At 32.6% G+C, this 22,148-nt stretch overlaps 1 protein-coding gene across 1 annotated transcript in view; it reads left to right on the forward strand.

Moving 5' to 3' along the window:
- The window catches only part of LOC145678368 (zwei Ig domain protein zig-8-like), an 887,136-nt gene that overhangs the window by 584,919 nt on the left and 280,069 nt on the right, over window positions 1-22,148 (forward strand). Inside the window, exon 5 of the mRNA XM_081748434.1 lies at window positions 18,915-19,258. Coding sequence (XP_081604560.1) covers window positions 18,915-19,258 — 344 coding nt within the window. The remainder of the gene's footprint in view (window positions 1-18,914; window positions 19,259-22,148) is intronic.

A 22,148-nucleotide genomic window follows, 5' to 3' on the forward strand; every position in this document is an offset into this window, starting at 1 on the left:
CATAAGATTTTACGTTAAAAGGTAAACATACGCCAAATTTACGTATAAGGTTCTACACTCAATCGTTTGGCACAGCCAACATAACACCTACCGAAGTAATTAACGTCGGAACTTCAAGCCAACTAACCCGCGATAGCATATCTAGAGGTTTGTATTTCTACACACAGTTCCTGCTACGTCACATCAGTGTTTCCAACTCGTATACGTAAAATTTACGTAGTTTACCTTTCTAGGGTTTAATTATTATTTGTAATTATGATTTCAAAGAAACTGGTAAGTTCATTTATATCATCTATGGGATCTATGGATGGAATAACAAATAATTTAAAATGTAATTTAGATTCACTCAGAATTCAGAACCTTTACTTCTTGCTCGTCAATAGTTATCCTATGTTTAACTCGAAAACGCATACTGAGAAAAGAATAAATCTCGGCCAAATACGGAAATATCTAGTATCTTGTGAAGAGTAAGGTATAGTTATGATTGAAAGATTTTGAATGATAATTGTGCACACACGCGGTGGCTCAGTGGTAGAGCGTTCACCTCCGGTGCATGGGGTCCCTGTTTCGATCCCCGCTCGCGCCGTGTGGACTTTGTGGTAGACAAACACTGTGCTCGTCTGTTTTCTCGGGGTTCTCCCGTTTCCTCCCACTTTCTTCATTCCACCATTTCATTCACTTCTCATAATCACCGTATCCTTTCGCCTAAGCGGCATAATCGTGGGACGTAAAACTCTCATTTAATTTACAAATAAAGATCTCATTTAATTTACAATTCTCGTTTTCAACGGAAAACGAAGGAAATTTTGAGGGAATTGCAAAAATGTCCGTTGTGCTCTTTTGACAAAGGGTTTTGTGGGATAAACAGGTTTACGAGTTGGCTATTTCGTCAATAGCTATATAGTATAAAGTGAATTTAAATAATGCAAAAAATAAATATCACAGAGGACAGTTTTGTATGTACTGCCAGAATGTTTTCCATATTCTATTGACCGAGATTTTTGTGGAAGGATAGAAGTTCACTAGATTACTTTTTCTGGGGCCGCAGTGGCTCAGTGGTAGAGCGTTCATCTCTGGTGCGTAGGGTCCCTGGTCCAATCCCCGGTAAACCAAGTGAACTTTGTGGTGGACAAACACCGCGAGCGTAGGTTATCATGGGGTTCTCCCGTTTCCGCTCACACTTTCTTCATTCCACAATTTCACTCATTTCTCATAATCACCATCTCCTTTAGTCTAGCTGGCATAACCCCAGGACGTAAAACTCAAAGATTTATTTTTCCGCCAGTAGCTGTTTCAATGTGAATTCAATGTGAATACGATATAAATAATATGGAGAATAACGCACAACTATAAAATTCATAAATAATACAAAGGACATTTTTATGAGTATTGCTAAAATGGGTTTGAATCGTGTTGTTGAGTGAGAGTTTTATGACGAGAAAGTAGTTCATGTCATTTTTTTGTTTCGTTTATGTTGCGTTAGTAGCTGTATAGCCCAAAGTGAATGTAATTAATACAAAGAACGTACACACAAGAATACAAAGAATAAATAATATAAAGATTATCTTGTACGTATTGCAAGTGAACTTTGTGGTGGACAAACACCGTGTGCGTGAGTTTTCTCGGGGCTCTCCCGTTTCCTCCCACTTTCTTCATTCCACCATTTCATTCATTACTCATTATCACCGCTCCTTTAGCCTAACCGGCATAATCGTGGGACGTAAAATTCAAAAATTTCATTTTCATTTTTTCTTGTACGTATTGCCAAAATGTCCTTCACATTCTGTAGACATACAGGTTTGTGACAAGGAAGATGTTCACGAGGTTGTTTCTCGATAGTAGTTATACACTACAAAATGAATATAAATAATATAAAGAATAAACACCGCAGAAGAAAAATAACTGTAGACAAGATATGCGAAAAACAAGAAAGCTACTTTGTGAAATATAATGTTAGTAACTTAATTACAGATCGGCGTGTTTCTGATATAGTATCATATTGTAAAAACTCACATAATACATATACAGTAAAGATAGTAGAAAAATAAAATATAAAATTAGTATCTATACCCTGCTAAAGCTATAAGCAATTCGGTTTTCATTACAGGCTAATTCTAAAGATATATTTCAATATTTGTTTAAAAAGTCTCCGAATAATGCAATTTCCCCTTTAAATCTTTTGTATCAATACAGAACTCACTTGAAGGTCTTCTTCGAAGCCATATAGCTTCGTTTATGAGTATTTTTGTTCTTAGCTTACGTTTGTACGACGGTTTATGTGTTTGAATTCCATTTCAGGAGCTTTGTTTAGATTGAGTCGTTACTTCTACATTTTGGTTTAATGATGGGATTAACACTATTATCTGCTGGCAATAACTGCTCCAATCCACACTTATATGACATGATATTTGCTTTACATGACAATTATAATGGGATATATTATGCCTATTCGCACCATGTCTCTCCATAAGTATTAAGAACAACTTCGATTTCGTGTATTTATAGAGTATATACATAAAACACAGAATTGCATATTTATCTAAAAAGAAATGAGAGAAATAAATAGATGAATATACGTAGAGAAAATAATATGAGTAAGCAAATAAAAGCGGAGACTGTTTATCTAATATATTCCTAGAGGTGCTGTTACTGGTCGCATAGAAATAATGCTCATTACATATTATTTTTATTATTTTTTTAAAAAGTCATTTGTGCTTGAGAAAACATTTTAACATAAAGTGATGGATATATATGAAAAGTGTCAATAAAGAATGTCAGGAAAAGGACATAAAAAGAAGGAGTATTGTGCTTTTAAATATAGTGCTGCTACGCTTTGTTATGGCAGAACTGTTCTGTATTTCCATATAGAATTGACAAGTTGGAACGAAAACAAATGAAGTACAGTTACTGGCGAAAAAAATGTTCTGTATTATGGTAATAGATGGAAACGGACGATGTGTACAAAGAGACAAAAAATAAAAATAAATAGAACCAGATTTGAAGAGACTGAAACCACTTGACATTAGCAAGCATGCTGCTGCTTAATTTATATATAATTTTGGTAATATATGTTTTAAGTTTGTTAATGAGAAGATTCCTCTTATTCCACTACTACCCAAGTCAGATTGTCTAATTAATATTTCCAGTGAGACTCAGGTCTTTATCTATCCCCTGTAAAATGGGTGTCTAAGCTGGCAGTAAAGTCGACCGGTGTGGTATGCCATATCATTTCCTGTATGTCCTCAAGTTAGAACAAGTATGACGTTTTATTAACACACAGAACGTGGGCTTGAGCAACTTATTTCAAACGTGGAGCACACTATTCATTTTACATTTTTCCTCGTTCAAATGCATACTATTTACAGGATTCGAAAAATTTCACTCGTTTGCTTAGAATTGTAATATGAAAGGAAGAGAGCATTATTATCGTTCATACTGAACTAGTAATCTTGCAACTACTGAATGTTATTTTATTAATGTTTTTTTCTTCTGTTTCAATACTTTTTTATATATTTTATATTCATTCCGTGTGTATAATTCTTATTTCTTATCCATTAGTTTTTTTGGAAGGTTAAATTGGCGGTAGCTAATTCCGTCCGTCTCCAGATTTCTACTAACAAAAATTTGCATACAAGTTGAGTCCCGTTGATTGCTATGTAGAAGATAGCTACTAGTTTTACTCAATTGTACACAATAACCTAAAAATGTAAAATAAGATTCATATATATCTGTACAATCTTAGTAATGCATGTGATGAATTAGGTAGATTAATTGCTTCGAAAATCTTTTACTCCCACTCCCTAATCATATATTTCATCATTTTTATTTAGCCATTCTTTTTTTAGATAATTGCCACCGCTTACCAAAACACTAGTTTTAATACATTCTTTTAAAACTATAAAGTTCGCTAATACACATATTTTACTTGCATGTTTACATCAGTTCAAACCTACTGTTCTATAATATAGCACACACCATCTACGTTGGATAATATAATCCATTTCCTGAAATCCGTATCTTTCAATAATAGAAGAAATTACTATAATAATGATAATCATACTTCGGAAAGGTTAGCCTTAACCGACCTACATATAATCACGAACAGAAGAGATTGTACAGAAATATCAGTCAGCGGAAGTATTGACACAAATTATTGAGAAAATGAAATTTTTCAGTTTGACATCCCACAGTTATGCAGTGTAAGCTAAAGGTGGCGATGGTAATGAGAAATGAATTAATTGGTGGAATGAAAAAAATGAGAACAAGGCGACAATCTTGAGTAAACACACGCTAGCCAATTTTGAACACCACAAAACCTAGTTGGCGTGACCTGGCATCAAATTTTTGTTCTTGAAATTATTTCACTATAAATCCTGCACATTTCTTCCAGTCATTCCATTAGAACTTTTAGAGTACTTTCAAAATTATTATACCAGGAGCTGTTAAGCAATGATGCCGAGTCTACGATGATGAAGTTAATGGAATCTTGCGTTTTTATTGCTATAAGCCGCATGGCGCAATGAACGGAATTAACTTATTCCTAAGCTAAGTATTTTACCAGAAATTTCCGTTTTATCGTGGAATAAGTATATTAAACATAGAAATGTTCTTTGGAAGAATGTAACACTTGTGAATAACTATTATTTCTAATAATAAGGTCTACTTGAGTAGCAATGCTATCATAAATAACATTCAAGTTATTTGTTGAAAAATGACAAACATTCAATTATGTAGTGGATGATATAACGAAGAAAATGTTAGTCATTGTTTTAAACCCTGAGAATGTAGGGAAATAATTAATTTAAACGACGGAATTTAACCTAATATAAAAACTTCAGTATAAATTCCTAATGCTTAGTAACTACTTATAATTGTACAGGTAGTAACAATTTTATGACGCAAAGCGACATAATGTATGCATCTAGAAAATCAGTTCGACTAGAAGCTACCATGCGTATACATAAAATGTAATTCGAATTTTCAGAAATTTATATCTTTCTTTCAGGACTGTTGATAACAACTATAAGCACTGCAGCAATATAGAAAACTAGTTTAAAGTTATTTTTTTCTAGACAAAAATTAACGTTATTGCACTTAAGTCAATGTATATATTTTGAAACAAAGAAACAAAAAAAAGTGTTTAAATTTCCATTAAAATAGATGGAATTCTGCTGTTTTTTTTTTTTTTTTTTTTTTACATTTATTGTACTAAAATTAGATTGAGAAGGGAAATTTCTAGTAATGTATCATCATGACACGTAATCCCCTTGATAGCTAGTCCAATTTCATATATTGCTGTATCATTTTGGCAGTGTTTTTTGTGTGTTTTTTTTTAGCAAACGTATAATTAAATTGAATAATCGAATAGCGACAGATATACAAACGCGACATTAAATATTACACTGAGAAGTAAAGAGTACAGGAGAATGCTAAATATGAAAAATTTATATTTTATATTCAATAGAAGTTTGAAAAAATGAGAGGAGGGTTATACGAATTAGAAAGATGGGTAATCAATTGCAAACATCAGGATTGCAACCTAAATTGAATAATTATGTAACTATCAAAGAAAAAAGAAAAGAAAATGAAGAAAAAAAACACATCTAATGCATTATATATGTTGCTTACGTAGGGATGCAGAAATATGTTTACTTTTTTCATGATTTAATTCGTGTCTAACATATAAAAATAACAAAACAGCGCATATAGATTTAACATAGCATGCAGGATGGTAAGTACACACTTTATATATATTACTCATAACATGAGAGTAGCTTTTCCAAATGAAGTTTAAGTGAAAGAAATATATCAAATATATTTTTGAAAGCTCTAAGCAGTTTCGCCAAAGAAAAATGTATTTATTGTTTTTCTGTTTCTGTTGAATCTGTTTGAATCTGTTTCACGTTGAATCTGTTTCAAGTTGTAATTTGAAAAGCTAATTGTTTTTTTGCCCCTATACAAATCTTCATATAGCACACTGCTAGTGTATTGAAGGAAAGTGATGGTGGGCTCTTTAGTTCATTTTTTCCTGAATGATAAGTACTTTTTATTTATTTAGTGCATATTAAGAATGCGAACTAATACCAAATCATTGCACACATTCTGCCTTTTCAATGAAGTCAACTTAGTACTTTAAACAATTGTATAACTGATATTGTGTTCTTCTGTACAGGTTTACTTTATGAAAGAATAATTATTGTGATTAAAGAAAAAGAGAATTTACTGGACGAATTGCGAGAAACTGAGACCAGCTAGAAATTTTTCTGGTACTACCGTGATCTTCAGCTGTTATCATGTTATCTATTGGAAATTCCACAAACTCCACAAAACTTCAAAATATGAAAAACAAGTGAAGAAAATAAGTTCATTCTTAATCCACAAACTCCACAAAACTTCGAAGTATGAAAAATTAATAAAGAAAATGAGTTTGTTTTCAAATAGGCGCGTTGAGTTTCGTCCATGATTACAGAGAACATTTACCATTCTTAAACAAAATACTTCATGTGACTTTAGCAATGACAATTCGGTGTTAACAATTTTACTTGTAAATGTTTATCACTGTATGGAGTATATTGTATAAATGATTATAAACAAAATTAGTAAAGGAGAACTGTATAACATTAAACTACTACTAATTTAAGACCAAGTGTCACTATATGCATTCGGAGAATCATTTTGAGTGATAGACAAATTAGATTTAAACAAATAAAAGCGTGAATCTCCGCATTACTTTTTTTCTGTTCCATTCATTAAACTAGTGGCATGCAGCAGTTATTTGCAGTTATTCCTGAACTACTTATTTATATACGAAATATGTATAAACACAATCTCCTTAGTTTAATTAGTTTAATTTTAGAAAATCGAACACAAAGACTACCTTAAGACTAAACAACATTTTCTAAATGTTTCTCAGAACATCACTTATTTTATAGGGTATTTAATGAAATATTGTTTTACGAAATTTGGGTATCAACAAAATCGTTAGAGCCATTATCAACAGATTCCTAATTTTTGAGGTTTATTCTTCTGCAAACAACCATTATTTCGGAAGATACGAAGAAAAGCAGAAAAACGAACTTAGAGGATCCTATAAAACATTAAGTTTAAATTTTGGCTCAAATATATTGAAATCTATGACCTCCTAGGGAGTAACATGCATTAAGAAGTACGAATAAATGGACCGACAGACAGCTATATAAAAATAAGTTCTTTTTGGCTTTAAGGTCTATGAAACTTTTTTAATTCGTTGAAACCTCGAATTATTATTTTTTCACTACTACCTGGAATCCCTGGTCTTCTCATAGGAAGAATAAGCTTGTGAAAGATATGCTTAAATCCTATTTGCATCCTTCGGGAAGCATATTTAATTAAAGTGCTACTGGAATGAAAAAAATGAAAACCGAAGTTGAAGCAAGTATTGCTTATCAATGCTTAGAAGTTCATTTTAAATGACGCAGTGATTTTCCTGTGCAAAAAATACGTATAAACTCCCATCTCATCACAAAAGTGTAATGATAGAGACTCAGATTCACTATATATGCGAAGTATATTCAAAAATGAATTGTAAACATTTTAACCTTTTGTCCACTTTATGAATACGAAATCGGAAATTAATCTATTATATACATTAGTACTTTCGTCATTTAGAAGCAGGGTTTTAGAAAACATCGATACATTTCATTTTTTACAAAAAAAATCTAATATACCGAGTTTCATTAGACGTTCGAGAATACTTATTCTTAACTTGCATTTTGAAACTCCTTTCTCCTTAGGATATAATGAAAGTAACGTGAGGAGAAACCCCGGCTCGAGAAATGCTAACTAATTCAGAAATTAATTACAAACGGTTAAGCCGTTCCTCCGTAATGATGTACAGTAAGGGACACTTCTGGATGGTACACCAATATGAAAATTTACGGCAAAAGTGTACCATCCAAAAGTGTCCCTTACTGTACAAAAACGTTGAGTTCTTACCTATATATTTATTTATTTTCTCTTATTTTGAATGAAGTTAAGACACTTTGGATTATTTAACATCTAATAAATTAAATAGAGAATAACAGATACAAGTCTACATATACATAATACATAGAAGAATACTACAAGTAGATAAAATAAAATAGAGAATAGATAAATCTTTGAAATAGAGAAGAAAATACGTAGAAGACTAGCTTTGATGATACTGATTACTGGTAGTCTCCATCAAGAAAATGTTGCTTTGATTTTTCTTAAAATAGAGAAATAGTGAGTTTTATTTATATCAGATATTAAATTCCACAGCCATATGGTACCTACTTAAAAGATTTCGAATAAACATTTGTTTTATATGGTGGAATTTTTAAAGTAGACTCAATGGAGTATGTCTGAACGGAATGAGAGGCTCCTAAGAATTATAATTGATGATACAAATATCCGAGTTGAATAAACTCCAGTACCTTGAATAACGTAATTAAACTCTGATTCGAACGATAAATTGTTACTTGTTTCCTGCCAGAAGTCACACTATCACATGCAACTATTTTGTATTCTCTGTAACAAGAAGAAATTTCTTCAACAATTTCTTAACAGTACAGGTGAAATGATACTAGTGAGTAAATTAGTATAATTTTTATACGAGTATCTTGAAAATGTACTTTTTAACCTTCTGTAACAAATGAAATGTTAAATTTATATACAGGATAACGCACGAAAAGGTAGTCCGTGAATCATACACATTGACAGGATACGTGCCCATTGAAATAGCTGTTTCTGTTTCAAGGAGTTCTGACCTCAATTTCTTCCTCAATATATATTAGTTTATATTAGTTTTTTTTCCAAGATTTTGAGAAAAATCGTTTAAAGATTTTCTTGTGAGTGAAAGCTAACAAACATTGACTACTAAATTAATGTCTTTACATTTTGAATTTATTTTATTTTACTTAAATTTTAGAATTAATGTTGGTGTGAAGAGTGACTACGTGTGCCTACTCTTTGATTTAATTATTATTCTTTTTCAGGTTAATAACATTAATTTGTTGGCTGAAAATTAATATTTTTACTATTTGAAAGAACAATATCTAGGGAACAGAGCAGTTTAGACTATATTTCCTAAAACTTATTTTGCTTATTTGGACACTAACTGTTAGGTTTGCAATATTTGCCTATTCCTTTTCTTGGCATTTTATTCGTACCTTGTAGTTCCGAAAATATAAATATTGTAGATTAGTTGGTTTTGATGCCCAGAAAAAGTACATAAACTGAAGGTGTACAAAAGCAAAGTTTCAAGGAAAGTTTTTTAAAGCGACGATTTTTTTTTATAAAGAATCTCATGAACATCGAGAGTTTTATAATTTGAAACTTCGAAATAGTTAAAGTAATCGATCGAGAAATCTAAGATTATGAGCGCATCGGAAATTTTACGCGTGATTTATAAATCCTTAGGTGGAACACATGCGGGAATATTTATATATACATGAAAAGTAAGGTGTAAGAACATTATATACACAGTGCATTCTACAGACGTATGTAACGACAAGTCAGACAGGATTGGGTTTGTATAGAATTGCATCCAATTGAGGTGCTTTGTTTATTTGCGGCTGAACTGTCAGATTCTGTTAGACGTTGTTAGTTAATGGTTAGAGTCACGTGTATTGGGAGTATTCTTCGCAATCATGAAAACCATTTCTGATCAAACTAAATATTAAATACGAGAGTATAATTGCCAATTGAGAATAAAATGAAAACTACGATGTTCTGTAATTCTCAAAGGAAGAAAAAGAAGAAGATTGCACCAAACGATTACAGTAAAGAAACTTATAGTTTTAGCTTGCCTCTGAATATGATAGAACGTACTGAAGCGAAAGTTGGAGATAGTACCTAGGTATTGTGAAATTGATATGCACAACAATTTGTATTTTAACTTTGCGTCCCAAGCAAGTGTTTCTCTTGTAGTGAGAGATAAATATAAATTGAGATTTGGGAATTCGGTATTTTGGAGATGGAATTTGGTGCTTTTATCATTGCTGTTTACAAGATATGGCATAAAATAGGAGTTAAAAAAGTGAAATGTATAGACGAGAAGAAGACATAAAATTTTGACTTTTTTCTATATTTGGAAACACTTGTGCTGATAAAGCAGAAATCTTCTTAAGAGTTTGTCTGCGACGTGTTATGTCGTGGACAGAAGTCTCGGAATATCGACAGGTGTCTATTCGGATTCAGAACTTGTTCTCTGCCCTTCGTGCTTTCCATAATTCAGATGGCGAGTGCTTTTCTATGTTCGAGTTTTGTTTCAGGGAAGTTATCACCTCTAAAGGCTGTGAACAGATTGCTACCGCCGAGGAGAAATACACACAGAAGCACACAAAGAGACGTGTATATATGCATGTGTGTGTGTGTGTGTGTGTGTGTGTAAATGCTTAAGAGGCATGTCATATACAATTAATGTAGTCTCGTTTTACGTTACTTACAATTTCCGTGCAGATTATGTTGTCTTTAACTGTAAGATAAAATTACAACATTCAAAATCTCATGTAAAATTATGCAAATTCTTCACATGTCCATACCTTAATGTTACTTGGTACTTTTGCTCAAATGCCTATGAGAAAATACTTTTTTTAGAGTACATTCAGGTAGCTTATCTATTAGTATCGGATAAAAATAGATGATATTCTGGTTTTAATAGTATAAATAATTTTAAAGCTCTTTTCCGGAAAGTTTTCCACGAAATGGCGGGAGCTACGTGCATTTCACTACAAAGAAGAATTTGAATAAAAGAAACAAAAGTCGAGTTTATTCAAACCTCTTTTGATTTGGAGCATAATTGAGTGGGAATGATGTTGGTTATCCTGTAGATATTTTCTTAAGTTTTCTCGCTTATTTTGTCTTTCAAATTTCAATAACAATAAACATTGTTTTTCAAAAACACTGATATGACGCACAATTGAAGCTTTTTCAGCTGTTTTACATTTCTAGAAGAACATTAATAGAATATTGGAAGCGGTGACAGGTACGGGATAGGCATATGAAAAGAATTTCAAGAGGCCATCCACGTTCCACTCATGCGTTACACGATCTTAACTACCTTCGTATATCCTTATGTTATTTTCTTTTTGTGATACCTGCAGAAACTGTGGAAATACTCGCTTCCAAGATATTTTACAGGTATGCAGCAACTCGTTCGGCTCGAGTCGTATGGCGTAAAACTAATTCTAGATAGACGACTCAATACTGGTCTAATGTTATTGACCAGACTTTAGTTAGGTTCTCTGGTTCGGTAAGGATATTATGAAATATATTGGACGGCAAGTTATTATGTTAGTATCCTTAATATGAAATATTGACCATGAAACATGAAAGATGAGAAATCATTTTCTCGATATATTTTTCAGCTAAACTTATGAGAACTCTTCACATTGTTAATAGGTCTGCTATATTATATTACCATCTTAGAAAATGTAATGACGCTTTGTTGCAATTCATTCTCATGATTGCAGATATACAGGATTTATCAGCAGGGTAAGAATTCAAACCATAAGACAGCTGATTTACAGGTATGGTTCCATTGACACTATATTCCACTCCTTAATTGGTCGAATCAAAGCCCTGACTTAAACAGTGTAGACGACGTATGGAACACACCCCCATAAATAAGGCCCGAAACACCAATAAAATTACAACAGCTGCAGAAAGAGCGGAAATCTTTTTTTAAACCAATAATCAATGTGTACTTATCAAATTAAGGACGGATAACTGTATAGCGCTGGCCAAAGCAAATGGTTTTGTTAACAAGTACTGAGAATGGTGAATCATTTGCATCATCGATGATTTCATTTCTGTAAAATTTCATGCATTTTCTGTAAATTTGGATGCTTCTTTCAATAGCTTTTTTGATTTGTAATAAAATCTTCTTTGTGCATAGAATTGAAGGTATATAGAATAAAGCCGAATAGGCGATAAATTATCTTCTAAAGAACATATTCCAATTTGGTGAACATCTGTCAACTCTAGGAACTGTCACACTCTTAAAACCACAATATGATATATTTAAACCAATACATTATATACCACTATGCTCCTAATAGTAGACAATCAATTAAATACATGGAATAATTTCACTCTTAAGGGGAAAATATTGTATTATTTCTCCAAATTTCTGTTTGAATGCAATTTATTTGTGATAAATGATGTGTAATTAATGTGTAGAGGTATCGCTGCTTTTTTGCACAAGTATATTGAATATTCAAGTACTTTTTGAGGAAGGTTACCAAAGTCCATTATATATTTGCCATGTCCGTCCGTCCGTCCGTCCGCGAGGTGAAGAAAGATATTCAGAACAATCATCGTCAAAGTTGGTCAGAATCTCCATTCTTATTTCTCTACTATAACCAAAGTGGCATAAATGAACTACTTTCGGTTGTGTCGTTGATCGGTATAAAGAGAAAACCGTACTAGATAGCGGAAAGGCATTCTGCAATCGATTAAACGTTCCAAAAAAATATTCCTTCTTCACTCTAATCTGTTTACTAAAACCGAAAGTGATATAACTCTGTTTCCACTTCCGATTTTTAATTGATAAGATATCCCACGAAAACAAACTCTTTCATGTGGTATACACGTGACACTACAACTTATTTACATATATGAGAGTGGTAACTCTAGTGTAACATTGCGGAACAGAGGAGAAATCTTCCAGTACATAGGCCCTATATTTTTTCTACCAAGTACCAATATACTGGAAATGTATGTACAAATACTGAAAATGTACTTATCTTTTTTTGAATATCTCCTCGTGAGAAGTTTTACTTCTTACACTTTACATCCTTACAATCGGAGCTAAGAAAAATTACGGAACCCAACATGGCTAAGTACCCTTTATGCTACACGTCGCCCCATCATGAGCGATACGTCAGCTAAATCTCTATTGATCTTTCTTCACGCAGTTAGAAAGGATAAGTTGATACGTGATCTGTCAGAGACCTTAATCACTAAATATAATAGAATAGAAAGAAACAGAAATAAAAGTGTACACTGTAAAAAATTTCAGAGGCAAATTTACAACAACAACAACAAAAAAAAAACGTTGGCATCTGTTTGCCAAGCTTCTATGTAAAACAATTTTCACCTATAAAGTAAAATTACTATATGAAATGGTGTAAAATTACATTTCTATCAATAAAAATATCATATTTTCTTATAAATTTACCATAGACTTCTAAAAATAACTAGCAAATTTTGTAATTTAATCTAAGGAAATGTACATCAACTTACAAAATGAAGGGTAAATGATTTTACATTGATATTTGGTAATTTAAACTACAGAATTTTTTCCAGTGTGGGAAACCTGAATGTGCTCTAACTTTGGCAAAAATATTTAAGGAACATGCTCTAGGTGCAGGGGAAGTTCCATCAAAGAATTTTATAATTGTATACTATGTTTGATAAAGTACGACGTTTCACATGTTGGGTATAAAGTAGTAGAGTATTATTTTCGTTCAACATGAAATATTCTTTCGCCGTATCCAGGTATTGTAACGAAACTCAGTGTGCGTTCTTAAGATATGCTTCCACATACACACAATTTTGTGAAATATATAGTCACTCTTTAAAGTGTTATCGTATAATATCGTCAGTATTCACGCATGTGCTAATAGAAATAAAATGAGTAGATGTTTCTGTTACGGAGTTGTTGTATGTTTATTATGTGATTTTCTGTAAGCACGTACGTACCGTTCTAATATTGCCAACATAAAAATGAGAAATTGGATATTTATACAGGGTGGAAGGTAACACCGTAAAACTTTGCGAGCTTATTCCTTATATGAAATGAAAGAAAAAAGTTCTAATAAACATAGGTCGAAAAGTTTCCATTCAGAGTTATGAACCGCCGAATATTCGAAAAATGACGTTTCAAAACGCCCTGGTTTAGAAATTATAGGGTCTATCCCAAGCGGTTTAAGTAATTACACAGGAACCAGTATACGCTCTGTCTAAATCCATGTTACAGAACTCACTGGTACAGCAAAGCGTACGCACCATTAGTACTTAAAGGAGTATCCCTATACCACAACTTCCTTTTTACGTTTCGTTTCTCCGGTAACGAGGATGGTAAAACTTTACTATTTAAATAGAGCGTATACTAGTTCTTGTGTAATTTATTAAACCGCTTGGGATATTAAATAGGTCTTATAATTTCTAAGCAAAGCTTTTTGAAACGTGATTTTTCGAATTTTCGGCGGTTCATAACTCTAAAAGGAAACGTTTCTCGACCTATATTTATTAGAACTTTTTGTTTTATTTCATATAAGGAATCACCTTCGAAAGTATTTCAGAAATGTTATCTTCCACCCTGTATATTTTTGGAAAAATCTTGTCTTATAATATGTAATATATTTAATCAAGTATTGCTCCCTGTTTCAAATATTTCTTCCTATTCCGAATTTTAATATCTTAATTAATGTAAGGAATGTCATTACTTCCCATGAACGATTAATGCTACATATTTCCATATGCACATGCATTTCTTTAATATTTATTTATTTTATTCAAATGTTAGAGTTAGAATATGCAATAGTCTTCTTTTTTGTAATAATGATCGATGATGATGTAATTAATTCATTATCAATTATCTTGGTGCTGTTGAAGAATATAGTAAGCGTTTTAACATTCTTATGTCACATTGAAATGATCATAACTAGGGCTCCCTATTCACCGTTTATAAGTAGAGATTTTTTTTTCAAGTTGTGGCAAACTTGGGATATAATCATGTAAATATTTAATTTCATTTAAAACTTCTACTATAATTAACCCTACTACTATAATCTAGTACTAGACGGATTTTCCAGGCACTTTCTCAAATTAAGATTACCGGTATGCACATGAATTGCAAGAATAAGAACTACCCAGTTTCACTTAACACATCTTTTCCAACTGTGCAACATTTCTTTGCATTCATTTGTATTTTGCTGAAGAAAAATGTAATTATGAATATATTCATAGAACTCATTTGTTTGAAGTTTTGTCACCGACATTATTCATCATCCAATCAAATACGTGTATGCAGAAAATTGCAGAAGCATATTTCTGCAAAACAAAATATTACATCTTGTGTTTTTAATTTTTTCTATGTTTAACGTCCACTTTTATGGACCTAAGGATGACGGTGAAGATGATTATAAATGAAATGATGGAATGGGAAAGGTAGAATTTCATTAAAACACACAACCATGGCGTTTGTCCATTATAAAGGACACGCGACGCGAACTAGCATTGAATCAAGGAACTCGTGCACCAGAAGTGAACATTATACCCACTGACCCTACACCGTCCCTAATCTTGTATTAAGAAAAGTTATTATAAAGTTATATATTGTAGATTTAAAATTTAACGTTTAGCTACGTAGCATGTAAGAATGTTAGGCATATACGAAAACGGATCAATAAGTAAAGCAGAACAATGTTTACACTTGATATTATACTAATGTGAAACGTGAAAATTAAGTGAATTACCTTGAAATTTGAACTACAGTCAGCAGTTAATCAATCATTTATGCTCCTAAGGCAGTAGTGTGAACTACTGTGTAAAAATGACACGTGTACTGTAGTTATTTACTTGTGAAGAGCAGAAATGTGCTGTTCACATCTTCTAAGCAAAAACTACAAAACCCGAATGCAATTCAGAGTAAATGGTATACATGCATGGGGAAGATTTTATGGACCGTAACAACATCAGATAGTGAAGGTTCTTTGATGCCCGTATAAACCCACTAAATTTGTTGGGTCAGGCGTCCAGTAACTGTATAAGTAGAACTGGATGTCACGGTGATTGAAGAAGTGATTAATTATTAACCTACGAACCATCTTCAAACATTGTCGATCATGTTCAATATTTCTGACGGTACAGTGTATCATGTGATGCATGCCAAACTGAAATTTCGTGAAATGAGTGCTCAGTGTGTGCCAAAGAATTTCATAGACCTACATAATGAGCAGCTGATGACGACATGCATAGGTACTTGGCACAGCACAATAAAGAAGACCATGCTTTTCTAGGAAGTATCGTTATAGATAACGAATCCTGAGGATATCACTACACGCCTGAAATAAAGCTTATATACACGGCATAGCAAGTAGCGATTTCCCAGCAAAGAGGAAATTCGCAGTGGCTCAATTAAAGAAAGTGGAGGCGTCCACATTCAGGTTTTTAAGCAGGTTCTACTACGGGTAGATGCTGTAAATGTTACGTCGTACGAAATAATATTGGTAAACTTGCATTGAGCGCTTCATGATAAGGGCTCTAACTTTTACTCAGTAATTACTAAAGTTGTTCATGACAATACATGTCCACTAGCTGTTGTGTCTGTCCGTGAGAATCTTGATAAGTTTGGATATGAAGTATGCTAGTACATACGGTACGTTCTTAATCATCTGGTACTTTTAGATTTGTTTCGCTCGATGAAGATATTCTTAACTAACTAATGTTTCAATTCCAATGATAAGTAAAATGGGTTGTGTGCAGGTGCCTATACTCCCAAACTACGGACTTCTATAAGAATGTATTTTGAAACTCATGCTGTTATGGAATAAATATGTTGAAAAATTTAATGGCTACGTTGCAAGATAGGTCTAGTGTGAGCGTTTACTTTCTATATAATATTCTTTTTTGTGAAAACATTAAACTTTCTTCTACATAAATTGTTATTTGTTAATTATACAGGGTGTTTCAAAACAACATCGACAACGTTTGGGAGGTGATTCCTGACACCAAGATAAGGCAAAAAGTATAAACCATCCTGGGTGCACAAATGCTTCCTTTATTAATTCTAGGCTGCCGAAACTATGAAAAAGTGAACTTTAAAGGTCCATAGCCCCAAAACTATGAGACCTACTGCAGTCGGTCGATGACTTCATTTAGGAACTAATCCAAATATCCAAGTTTCAGAATACTGTGGTACTTCCACAACAATTTTTATGGAGATATTTGAAGAGTACTTCGAATTATATGCCCGTACCCAAACTCCCTCTATAAAAATTGCTCCGTGAGTACCTCAGGATTCTGAAACATGTATTTTTGGATAGCCCACATATTAGTTCCTAAGTGAAGTCTTGCCCCAACTACGGTAGGTCCCATAGTTGTGGAGCTCTGGACCTTTAAAGTTATTTTTTTATGTTTCAGGCAGCCTATGGTTCCGAAAGGAAGCATTTGTGCACCCAGGATGGTCTCTAGGTCTCTACTTTTTGTCTTATTTTTGTGTCAGGAATATGCATATATATATATATATATATATATATATATATATATATATATATATATATATATATATATATATATATATATATAAAGGTGAAAGTTGGGTCAGAACAGTAATACTTTCAAATTTCAGTACTGTTTTTATCGCTAATCAACATAGGACCATGGCATACGAGCTAGCTACCAACTAGCGGTAGCTAACTAAATTGAATAATATTAAATTATGCCCTAAGCGACCGCAAGTTTTTAATATGTTACAGTATTAGGCAAAAGTACTATATAAGTTTGGAAATACAATTGAAAATTTATATGGAAAGACAATTGTAAATTAATAAACATATATTCTGTAGGTAATAACTATTAAATGATTTAAAGATAAGATGGGAATGTTGTGAGATATTTATTTGTGGCGAACATGTATAACTTTATTTTGCTTTGCTGATGCGTCACTTAAAATCCAATCGTTCTGACTAGATATACTTGCATGAATTGTTTTGGGAGTAAAAACAATGACGATGTAGGTTAACTATCTACAGTATAAGGCAATTTGATTAACACAATCCTTCCCTAAACAGTAATTAACATTCGCTCTTCCATAACACTTGACATGAATTATCATTTTATTGTTTCCAAAGAGAAAAGAAAATTCTGTGTCATGTTGCATAGGTAAATGGCAGTTATTATAGATCCACATGGGAAAAATACACATACTTTCCTTCAATACATGAACAAATGTACCTATTACATCCAATGTCCTACGGTAAACATTAGCAATAACTTGTAATTACCTGTTGTTTGGTATACGTAGTTGATATGATCGGCTTTTTAACTGTAATTATCGTAGTGAAATCCAATGCTCCAGAAGTGGAAATATCAAGTAAATAATAGTTATTTAGTAATCACCACAAATGTTGATTGAACACGTTTTTTTACATCGAGTTTAGCATTTTCCAATTACGTATTCCTTGAATTTAGCTATTATTTACCTGGTATAGATTCCAGAAATTACTGCGTATTAATCATGTGCAAAATGGACTGATTCATAACTGTTTTGGCGCAACCTTTATTTAAATAACACACGGTATCCATAGCTTATTCATTTTCATACAACGCATAATATACATGTATGTATGACAAGTTTGAAATGATTTTCGGAATAATAGAGAAAAAATTTACCTTTAATAGAACGACCATTAAAGAATCATCTTCAGAGTAAGCCAGCTACCTGTGTTCTGCGTGAATAAATTTAAATCACAAGAGGTAGCAAATTTGGATGTTACAGCATTGTCGTAAATTATAATTAAAATATAATGTATCATATTCATAATCATTAATTCCATATGTATCCTTGTCATTATGGTAGCTAAGTTGCAGCATATGGAGTAGCTTTTGTAAAAGCAAATAATTTTCTTCATTTCTTAACATTAATATATAATATTAATGTCCTTTTACTTCAAAAATTGCAGACGTATATCGACAACATTATGCTATTTCTGCAATAAAATAACATTTCTCAGAAAATGCTATTTTTCTCAAATATGAGGAACCACTAAATGTTTTGTTCTTTAAAATTCAGGATTTATCCCTTGAAAATAAAATTATTAAAGGAACATTTGTATCTATTCAATATATTGTTGAAAAATGTATTTTTATTAGAATACTACTTATAATATTTGTTTCATTTGCAGACAATGAGACCATAATTAACCTATGGGAATCACCCACCATGGAATCATTAATTCGCTTATGGTCATCGTCTCCAATACCAACATCAGACCAATATTTTGTGCCATCGTCTCTCCCGACATACAACGCAGCTAACCCCATAGCCAACTCGAGACACACAACGACGGAAATGATGTGGTCACGCTACGCTGGTGTGCTCAATGACCACCTTGACCATGCTCATCATCATCAAGGGTCACGGTGGGGTCCATATTTCGAAGACGGTAACAACTCAACAAATGTAACAGCAAAACTTGGATCTACTGTTCGTCTTGATTGCAAGATAGGCATGCTTCAAGATAAAACGGTAAGTAACTAATATAATTAATTTATATATTATTTTGTCTGAATAATTATGTTAAAAATATTAATATATGTATCTTCGTAAGATACGTTGGTTGCATAATAAAGAATACAATTTCGTTCATAGAGAAAATTTTAGCCATACATACTTTTAACTTTTATGTTAACAAATAGAACTTGGTCTCAGTGTTATTCTTAACGTTTGAACATTGTTTAGTTGCTGTTGTACGTAGTCTAATTGAGCGATAGAATAAACAGCTTACATGCACTCTCTCAAGTTTCTTCTGTAGTTAAACACAACAAGGGAAAAGATGAAAAAATGAAGTACGAATTATTTAGATAGAAAGTTATAAATTACCGGCATTACTATCTCCAAACTGTCTCCAATGCTCGGACAAAGTGTATATCCCTATGGCGGTAGAAATAATCAATACGTAAGTGGTTCAGCCCATTTGTCACCTCGTTAAGGCCTGTATTGGTCTTCTACAAATATGGTAATCTAGCTAATCTTCAAAATGATAATCCTACTATATAATGTACGGAGTCTATAAGAATTTATTAGCGTCTACTTTTCAAGTTAGATAATCATGTCACTGGTGACTTTAGCAACACATGATTCTTCGTTTTCCTGAAGCATAAATACTGTTGTGCAATTCACAATAACTTATTCCATGGTTAGAATTCCATGTGTATATTCCAAATAATAACTTCTTAGTGGATTATTGTAAAGAACTCAACTCTCAAAGCATCTACATACTCTATCTGGGAAAGAATATTTATCTTAACAACATAACGAAGAAACAAAAAAGTTTGTTTATGTTGCCTTTTGAGTCATCATCAACTAATCTGGAATTTATAGCCTCGTTTTATACTGTTTCAAAGCGTTGAGAAGGATTTCTTCACTCCAATTGAAAGTTTTTCTAACGTTACATTTGCTAGTTTATTGCCTGCTTTAATTGTCTCCACGATATCTATGTGTTTCGCTATTTATGGCTTGTGCGTTCCGGTTGTGGTGCGTTCTGAAGGGGTTTGTCAACGCACTAAATTTATTGGGTCACTGTTGTCTTCTCCATACATTTACCATGCTATAGTATGCTTGGTATATTCTTTTCCCATTTCCTTGCCGGTTAGATGCAGTTTAATTGTCTCATAGGGTATTGAAATTTAATCCAACCAATAAACTACCTAGATACACAATTTAAACTCGTAAAATATACTTGGCCATATAACATTCTTTGCTATTCCTATTCTAAACCTACTATCACTGGCGTTTCTTTTCAACTGTAGCAATCTCAACTGGCAGGCTACTAGAGTAAATACTCAATAATACGTTAATTTATTTTTCCAAACTGATACAAAAGGTGTACCGTATATGTGGAATGGCGCGATATGTTGGATGCCTAACAATTGGTATATTTGGAATATGTAACTTAGTCTTATCACCACAAAAAGACTTTACAATAAGTTTAAAGTCCCTATTAGTTATAAACGTCATCCAGTAAATAATATATCCTGATCATGCATACTATTTACTTGACCAGCGAATGAGTGCGGACGGCCGGTTTTGTAACTAAAATGCAAGCAGCAGTGCTTCTAACCGGATTACTTGTAATTAATCCGTCACAGTTCTTTTTGTCCTGTTCGCAATAAACCACTTCACGCATATGTTTAAGTTAAGACTAACACAGTCTCAAAAGTTATGGAAGTTATTTCCAAAACATTTTAAGTGAACCGAAAAAACATATTAATATGGCAAGAACTTTCGAAGAAACTAACCTCAGTGTTGTACAAAGAAACGCTAAGAACTTCGTAGCATTCGAATGAAAAAAAGTTCTACTCTTCCTACAGTATTAACAAAACCTAGAAATTCATCTTTGTGAATCAAAGTTAAACATTTAGCAACTGCGCTTTCATTGTTTAAAGCAAGTTCTACTGTGCAGTTTTGGGATAAGATATCTTCGAAATTGCGACCATATCCGATCGATTGTCTAAGCAGTCTTGAGTGACAAAATTCTCTTACATTGAGAATTCGCTGCCAAGTCCGGTGAGAGAGAAACTGATAATCTTTCACCGCAACACTCCTAGCCTCCTCGAAGGAGTCTTGGATTCGCCCCTGATTGAGATGGTAGATAAAAATAATTTTCTTTTGTGTCTAACCTGTCATTATTTAGCATGGCTTGGTAATAAAGAAATTCCAGTATTTCAGCCACATTTTGAAAACTTTATTTAAAAGAAATATACCCAATGTTGCATTTGGGGCGGAGGAGGAGCGATTAAAGTTTAAACTGGGGAACCTGGAAATTGAAGGTTCTAACCTGTGAAATTCAGAAAAAAATGAATTACGTATTAAAAAAGAAAATATACAAAATACATTTTAGGGTAACTCTTACAGCCATTACATTATTATAAGATTAATGCTACCGGTACTTCTAAAGCTGATTGGAGTGAATATATATTTGAATAACAAAACGACTTGCATAAGGTTTTCAAAATATCTAGTTTGAAAAGAACGAAATTTATCTTCCACTGTTATCTTGTTACTCAAAGATACCGATGATGAAATAATTGGTCAAAAATCACGCAGCCACTTCTCACATCAATTCACGAACAAAATTAGTGCCTATATTAGGTACCTAAATTCAGTACCTTTAAAAAAAAAAAAAACACCCAACCTCTTGACACCCAACACGTACCACATTTTAGTACTTAGACTTGAAATAAAAATATAATTGGTTAAAGACGATTGCCTTTGTCTTTGAATATAATAACAATACAGGGCTTTTCAAATGAAGGAGGGAGAGGGCCAGGTTTTATTCAACAAGACCGTACATCTGATGTTTGACCTATAGGCAACATGTGCTTACAGTCTAAACTCAGTCGTCTGAACTCAATCA

The sequence above is a fragment of the Thermobia domestica genome, chromosome 2 (assembly GCF_964235325.1).
Source record: "Thermobia domestica chromosome 2, izTheDome1.hap1.1, whole genome shotgun sequence".
NCBI classification, from domain to species: Eukaryota; Metazoa; Arthropoda; class Insecta; order Zygentoma; family Lepismatidae; genus Thermobia; species Thermobia domestica.